At 28.3% G+C, this 9,117-nt stretch overlaps 1 protein-coding gene across 1 annotated transcript; it reads right to left on the reverse strand.

The window, feature by feature from the left end:
• Window positions 1-1,241: 1,241 nt before the first annotated feature.
• LOC100241780 (cytochrome P450 81Q32) lies at window positions 1,242-3,475 on the reverse strand. The gene is made up of 2 exons (XM_010661587.2): window positions 2,475-3,475; window positions 1,242-1,965 (listed from the first exon to the last, which is right to left on the reverse strand). Exons 1-2 carry the CDS (start codon window positions 3,363-3,365, stop codon window positions 1,360-1,362), a joined length of 1,497 nt encoding a protein of 498 aa, XP_010659889.1. The 5' UTR covers window positions 3,366-3,475; the 3' UTR covers window positions 1,242-1,359.
• Window positions 3,476-9,117: the final 5,642 nt, after the last annotated feature.

The following is a 9,117-nucleotide window of genomic DNA, read 5'->3' on the forward strand; positions in this document are numbered from 1 at the left end:
GATACCAATTTGATTAATTTTTAATCATTTTGTTTTTTCAATTAAATAACCGAAACCTTTCTTATCCTTTAGTTTTCCTTTTCTTTGTTATTTCATTCAAAATTTTAGAAATAGGATGAAGTACTTTATTTTAATTCTCTAAGTTTATTTAAATTTATCTAACTTCGATTTAATAATTGATCTAGCTTTGAAGTAATGAAATTATTTATGCATATTAATAAATTCTAATGTGAACTAATGTAATAAATATGAAGTTAATGGACACATTAGCACATGATTAAATATTTAAATTCAAATCTCACACACTAATATTATTATTATTATTATCATCACCGCCATCATCATCAATAATCTATCAACTTAGAATAATATTAATAATAATAATAATAATAGTATATAATATAATAATTTTATAAATTATTATTACATTCCAATAATTAAAAATATAAAGTAAAAATATTATCTTTTATATAGATTTCATAAATTTTGAAATGCTTAATTTTACAATAAAAATATTTGTTTTTATATTTTTTATTAAATAAATTTCATAAATCCATTACTAGTTTTACAAATATAACTATTAAGAAAAAGGAACAAAATAGTACGTTCCTATCATTTCACACCATAACCAAATATGATCATATATTGATCGATGACAAATTCTTTAACAATTCTTGTGTCACCATCATAGACCAAATGCAATGATCCAAATTCAATCAAATCTTAAATATATATCATAACTTGGATGAAAGATTCAATTGTTGCAAGCATTATACATAAATAAATTTTTTACTTTAAAGGTCTCGTTTAGACATGGGAAATCAAGATGGATTCCATTTTGAAGGATTAGAGCCCTTTGGCCTTGCAAGGAAACTCTATAAATTAAGAAAAATAAATTTAATTGTACCGTGAAATTCAAAGTCATGATCATCTTCCAACAACCAAGAAGTTAATATTATGTTAAAATAAACAATTTGATCCTCAAAACCTAACTTATAAAGTAGCTAAAAGTTAATATCAAGCTAGCTAATTTAAGTTACACCCTTGACAATACAATAAATTACAGTTCAACTAATTTCAATGTCAATTTTTCCTTTAAAAAGCCAAAAAGGAAAAGTGGCTTCATTTGAATAATCTAAGCTAATTAACCACTTTTTCCACTCCCAAAAAAGATGGAAATAGAGTAATGCAAAATGGATACTAATCATCACTGTCACCATTGAGTCATTGACAATGTTGACAGAATAGGCCAAGGACCCAACTAACCACTACAAATTTTTATTATTTATATAAGATATTACATCACCAACACAATTACATGAATTATGATGCCCTCAAACATTAATATCCTATGTAGTTTCAAACAACCATCTTGATGATATCACGAGCTTTGCACATGGCCTCCAATGGTATAGCCTTAGGCATGGTGAGTCCTAGCCGTTCCGCCAGATCAACTTCTTTCTCACTAACCCTTTTCCACTCATAACATTGAATTAATAACCCTAAAGTCAAACCGATCACCCTATTGGCTAGACCACTCCCAGGACATGCCCTCCTTCCAAGCCCAAATGGGAACAATTTGTAATTATTATTTTCTCCGCTATTAAATCTCTCTGGCTTAAAACTTGTCGGGTTATCCCACGCCTTAGGGTCCCTGTGAATAGCCCATGCATTAGTAATCAACATTGTGCCTTTTGGTATATCAAATCCTCCCACTTGACAATGACTTGATGTCATATGGGGTAGCAAGAGTGGAGCTGCAGGGCACAATCTAAGGGTCTCAGAGATGACATTTTGAAGGTACCCCAATTTGGAGAGATCTGATTCTTCCATCAATCTTCCTTGTCCAACGTGAATGTTTATCTCTTCTCTAACTTTGTTTAACGCATCTGGATGATTGAGTAGGAGAGCCATCGCCCATTCTATTGTCACCGCTGTACTCTCACTTCCACCGAGGATTAGAATCTACATGTGATAACATACAAATTTTAGAAAAATTAAGACTTGTTTATTAACCTTTATTTAAAAAAAGAAAAATTATACATAAAAATGATTTTACAGTATATCTAAAAATATCAAAAATAAATTAAGAATATTTTGGGTTATTGGATAAACTATCGTTTTAGAAAACATTAGAAAATAATTTTAAAAAATTGTTTTTAAAACTATTTTAAGAAGTATTTTCCATATAGACTCTAGATGTGTCAACTCATCCAATCCTAATCTTATCCCAATTGTTTAAATTCATTTTCATTTTGATTGGAAACTTGAAATGAATGGTTAATTCTTATCCCCATCTCCCTTGACCCATTTACAATTTTAGGGTTTTTAATTCTATTATCATAAATTTTTGAATTTTACTAGAGGTAAAACTTACCAATATTTTTATTTTATTTACGTTTGGAGGGAAACAAAGATAGAACAAAATATATTGTGTGGAAAATGTTAAATACTGAGCCACAAGATTCACTTACCAGTACAAGTCCTTTGATGATTTCATCAGTGTAGTACTCTGGTTCTGATTTTTGCAATGAAAGCAGATGGTCGATGGTGGTGCTATCCTCTAAACCCCTCTTCTTGCTATTTCTATGCTCATCAATTAAATATTGCAGCATCGCCTCTGTCCGTCTACTGATCTTCATCAGCTTCTTCTTGTAACCCCCATAGTCAACCCACTCCAATATGGGCAAGTAGTCCATCGGGTTTGAATTCCCAGCCAACTCAAAAATCTCCCCTATGATCTCCCGAAACTGCTTAACCTCCTCCGTACCCACTTCTTCGCCATGGTATCGCTTCCCTGCAATCGTCCTCGTCATAGTATTAAACGTCAGATTTGAAAACAATGGTTTCAACTCTACCTTTGCAAACTTATCCCTGGAATCCTGAGACAGTCGGCGCAACAGAAGCTTGACTTCATCACTGCGGATGCCTAGAAACATGTTAAGGCGATTGGAGGAGAGGATTTCGATTGAGCAGAGGCGGCGGAGGTTGCGCCAGTCTTCGCCATATGGTAAGGCTTCCACAGTGGTGTGGTTGTAGCAAAGGTGCTTACCGGTCAAGAAGTAAGGACGGTTAGCGAGGACGATGTCGTTCTTGGTGAAGCATTCTTCGACGGCGGAGGGAGAGGAGACGACAACAACTGGGCGAGACCCGAGGCGGAGGGCGAATATGGGACCATACTTTTCAGAAAGAGTCTGTAGAGCTCGATGGAAAGGTAATTTCATCAGGTGGAGATGACCTAGTACAGGAAAAGCAGGCGGGCTTGGTGGGAGATTTCCATGGTTTCTTCTTCTGTGAAGCAAGACTTTGAAAGCAAACAATAGAAAGACGACGGTAAGAGATGTGTATAGCCAGATATCTTCCATGGTTTTAGTGAAGAAAATCTTAGGGACGACTGCGTAAATATAGATTAGGGCCTGTCCGTTCAGCCGCCAAGCAAAATTTTTTAGAGCCGAAAGCCATGGGTCCTCCAATGAGGTTTCGGCCGCCTTGCTGGTTCGTAGGCCATGGCAATTTTTAAATGCATGCTCCTGTGTTTACGCTGCCAGTATTCATGCGTAATGATGGAGGCTTCTATGATTTTCTATTTTTATGCAAATTAATTTTTTTATCGAGGGCTATTGCTTGGATGATTAGAATATGGCAAACGTGGAAGTGTCTCACCAGCTTCTCTAGAAAACTTCAACAAGGTAAAGCATAAAAATATTTCATGGGGTCTACTTACTAATTTATAATTAAAACAAAGTATTGACTTTTAACAAATCATTGACCCCGTCACCCACACATTTGATATCTACATTGATCGAAATCTACATTTTGTTAATTAAGGTGGAGGTAGGTGGTGAATAAGCTTGGATGTTTCATAGACTATTCCTCCATGAAAATGTTATATATAAAAGTTATTTTTAAAATATATCAATAAAAAAAAAATATTATAAAATAAATATTTATTTTATAAAATGTTAAAAAATAAATTTCTAGAACTTTTTTCTAAAATAGTAATCAAATAGGACTTTACGTCTTTTGAAAACTATTTTTAAAAACAATATTCTTCCTTTAAATAAAATAATAAAAAAATACATCTGACAATTATAAAATCAAAAGTGACTTTTTGTTTTAAAAAATAAAAATATAATATTTTTAGATACCATCTTTGATTCGTTTTAAGTTGTTTTCGTTTATGTTCTAAATAATGTTGTCAGAAATAATTATATTGAGAATGATTAAAAATAAAATACAATTACTAAAAGTTATTTTAATTAAAAATATTTAAAATTTTCAAATACACTTTTACTATCAAATAAAATTTTAAAAAATAATTTTCAATATTTATTTTTTATTCCCAAACATAGTCTTCTATTTCATGAAACTTCACTTATAAAGAGATCCATTTTTTATGCATCCGGAGGATTTTCTTTTATATTTTTTTCCAGGAAAAAAAGATGTTGACTGACTTTTATTGAGGGGCTATTGCTTGGAATATGGTTAGAATATTACAAAGTTGTAAGTGTCTCATCAGCTTCTCTAAAAAACCTTGTCCAACAAGGTAAAGTTTAAAAACAATATTTCATGGATATGTCAACAATGAAAATATATTTTTAAATTTGATATCTACATTAATCCAAATGTGCATTTTGTTAAGGTGGTGCATTTTGTTAATGAATAGATGACTTGACGAAGGAAAAGTTGAATGGATAGAGAGTTGACATTAGGGCGTGGGATAATTTAATTAATTTTTAATAATTTTGTTTTTTCAGTCAATTGACATAAGCCTCTCTTATTGTCTAGTTTTCGCTTTCTCAATTATTTTGTTCAAAATTTTAGAACGGAGATAAAATAATTTATTTTAGTCCTCTAACTTCTATCTAAATTTATTTAATTTCAAATAATAATTAATTTAACTTTGAAGTAATGAAATTATTTTTGCATATTAATAAATACAAAATGAGAGAGACATTAGTACATAATTAAATATTTATATTCTTTTTTTTCTGCAATCATTTAAATTTTACAAAAGCGAGATTTGTTAATGAAATAATATCATATTATTTCTACTAACATTTTAGTTTATTTTCTTTTCATTGCTTCTACTTCTTTTATTTTATTACATTTATTTGAAAATAATTAAAATAATAATTGTTCCATCTACGCCACTCGTTCCATCTACGCCACTCTTCAACATAATCATTTATTGCCTTAATCATAGCATTAAGTAAAGAAATTACATAGACCTTCATTTAGTTAAAATTAAGATCATTTAGTTTATATATATATATATATATATATATATATATATGTATGTATGTATATATATGTATGTATGTATATATACCTTTAAAACAACTTGAATGCACTCCCAAAACAATTTTATTTATGACATTTTTTTTAATCTATTTTGATATCAGTTTTATTTTACCACAGCTTTTGTAGTGATGTCAATTTGATAAGAAAGAAACTTTTTGCTATCGAGAGAGAAATATGCAATCAAACGCTAAATTAATGTAATGAAATATAATTGAATTATTGGTATATTATATCATTTTATATATTATTTAAATACAATATGCATAATTATTTATTATAAAAATTAATTTTCAAACATTAAATAATCTAATATCTAGAACTACCTCAAATATAATGATGAGTTAAAAGCTTATATGATTTTGAAGTAATATTACATTTTCATATTATCTTAAAAATGAACGAGGAATATAGGTTTAATTTTATTTTTAAATAAGAACATTTTTTTAATAGGTTCATATTTATTTATAGTGGTGCACTTAGGGACTTGGTTTGAGAATGATTTTCAAAAGAGTAGTTTTCTTTAGGTTTCACAAAAGTAATCTAAGATCAAAATGGCTGAAAGTTTTTATGAAAATGGAATAAATTATTGAATTAAAATCCAACATGGGTAGACCGGTGGAAAGTAATAGGAAGCCAAGACTGCCATGAATATGGAGAATGGTATCAAGAAAAAGCTTTTGAAAGGTAGCAAACTAAAGGCAAAGGCAAAGGCAAAAAAAAAAAAAGGTTGACTCAAGAAAATGAATGAAAAATTAAATTGATAATGCATTCACATTAGCATGATAGAGGAAATGGAGATACCACTTTGATTAATTTTTAATCATTTTGTTTTTTCAATTAAATAACTGAAACCTTTTTTATCCTCTAGTTTTCCTTTTCTTTATTATTTCATTCAAAATTTTAGAAATATGGTGAAGTGCGTTATTTTAATTCTCTAAGTTTATTTAAATTTATCTGACTTCGATGTAATAATTGATCTAGCTTTGAAGTAATGAAATTATTTCTACATATTGGTAAATTCTAATTTGAACAAATATAATAAATATGAAGTTAATGAACGCATTAGCACATGATTAAACATTTAAATTCAAATCTCACACACTAATATGCACCCTATATGCAAAACACGTGACACCCCATTAGTTTCATATAAGAAAATTACCATCTAGGGTGGACTGAATGTGATAATGACTAATAAAAGCTATCTACTACAAAAAAAAACCTCAAAATGCAAAAGTCAAATATGCCCTCATACTTTTCATCTTAAAGTCAAGTATATCCCCACTTTATCTACTAGGAAAAAACCTCAAAATCCAAAAGTCAAATCCTAAACACTAACATGCACCTTATGTGTGTGACATCCCGTTAGTTTCATGTAGGAAAAATTACCATATAGGGTGGATTGAGTGTGATAATAATTGGTAAAAGTTATCTGCTTCCATAAGTTTTCAAAAGGCCTCAAAATACAAATGTCAAATATTTCGTCATACTTTTTACATAGGGGAAATTATCATATAGGTGGAGTGAATGTGATAAGTAAGACCTTAAAATTCAAAAGTCAAATATACCCTCATATTTTTCACTTTAAAGTCAAGTATATCCTTACTTTATATTTTCTCAGTTTTATTCTTTTTCTTAGTACATGATTAAATATTTAAACTCATATTTTACATGCTAACGTACACCCTACGTCCAACATGTGACACCCCATTAGTGTTATAGGGAAAATTAGTGAATTGAGTGTGATAATGACAGGCAAGGGTTATCTACGATGATAAGTCTTCAAAAGCCTTAAATACAAATTTCAAATATACCCTTATACTTTTTATTTTACTCAAGTATATCCTTATTTTTTCTCTATTATATCTTTTTCTTTTATAATAATAATAATAATAATAATAATAATAATAATAATAATAATATATTATTATTATTATTATTATTATTATTATTATTAACCTATCAAATAAGAATAATATTAATATTATACATATAAATAATATAATAATTAATCATTAATTATTTTCAATAATTAAAAAAATATTATATATTATAAATATCTCATAAGAAAATATTAATATATATATATATATATATATATATATATATATATATATATATATATATTATTAAATAGATTTAAGAAATTTTGAGTTATTTAACTTTATAATATAATAATTAAAAAATTATTATAATAATAAATTATTTTGGTAATTGTTAAAAAAACGAAATTAAGGCATATTTAATGTATTGTACTTTTTGTATATTTATGCTGTAAGTTTAATATTAAGTATCGTAACTACAATTCATGTCTTTGTCTTTTCTAATTATTATTATTATTAGCGTTGTCATCATCATCAATAATCTATCAACTTAGAATAATATTAATAGTAATACGTATAAATAATATAATAATTAATTATATATTATTATTTCATTAATTATCATTTTAAAAATATTATAAATAACTTATCCAAAATAATAATAATAATAATAATAATAATATATAATATAATAATTTGTAAAATTATTATTTCATTCCAATAATTAAAAATATAAAGTAAATATATTATTTGTTATATAGATTTCATAAATTTTGAAATGTTTAATTTTACAATAAAAATATATTTTTATATTTTTTATTAAATAAATTTCATAAATCCATTACTAGTTTTACAAATAAAACTATCAAGAAAATATTGTAGTAAAAAAAAAATTTTATAATGGTTAAAAAAAGCAAAATAAAGGTATATAATAATGTACCATTGTGGACCCCTCATTTTTCATGTGTCTCCATTCAATGGTACGATTTGCTTTTTATTTGTGAAAAAATAAAAATAAAAATAAATTTTGATTTTTAGAAAAGACTTGGAGTTGTCACTTATTTTTATTTTATTTTTTTAAAGGGAAAACCAAATAAGAAAGAAAACCCCAGGTGTGACTCCTAAAAGGAAAATATGGTTTGTGAAAACCGGGTTGGGATTCGAAGGTCATTTTACCTATTGGGAAGGTATAGTGATAAACTGTAATACTCCTCTAAGCCCTTAAGAATGAGTCTCTACTAATCAGTTAGACAAGTATGACAATTAACTAACTTGTGAATGGATACTGAGGAATGAGAGATCGAAGAATAAACAAACGAACGAGAGAGAAAAGTAAGCGTACCTGAGTAGTGAGTTGATCTCTTCATGAAAAATAGGATTAGTGTGCAACGACCAGTTTAAGATATATCATGTAGCAAGGTAAAATCAATACACATCAATCAAGTATAACAATTGGAACTAAGAGTGCCACAAATGTTGGGCCCCACCATTGCACAATTTATCTTGCATAAATTAATCATCTAAAATTCTATTATTTCTAGAATGAGAGAATCTATTCATGCTTATTAAAAATAAAGAAAAAGGGAAAATTATTAAAAGAAACGAAGTAAATGCATGCTAGAAGGGAATGGATGAAGTTTAAAAACTGAGAATTATTTCAGTAAAAAGATTTTGAAGACTTATTTACAACATATAAGATCATAAGGAAAATAAAAGTATTAGAAGAACGAAGATGTACACCAGGGTGGCCAATGCTGGAATGGGGGCTTGGGGTAGGTAAGCATGTACATTTCCATATCAAAATCCCTGGGTTGCTGCTCATTCTCCAGGAGTCTGTAAGCTAGTCGCTTCACCCTTATTCCCATGCAGGAGATGAGTGTTTCATGATGGTTACTGAGTACATGGACAAAAAATATCTTCTGAGAGGCTCTTAAACTCCACAATGGCAACATGAAATCTTACATGGGTTAGCGTTTAGCATCAATCCAGT

This window comes from Vitis vinifera, chromosome 14 (genome assembly GCF_030704535.1).
Source record: "Vitis vinifera cultivar Pinot Noir 40024 chromosome 14, ASM3070453v1".
Lineage (NCBI taxonomy): Eukaryota > Viridiplantae > Streptophyta > Magnoliopsida > Vitales > Vitaceae > Vitis > Vitis vinifera.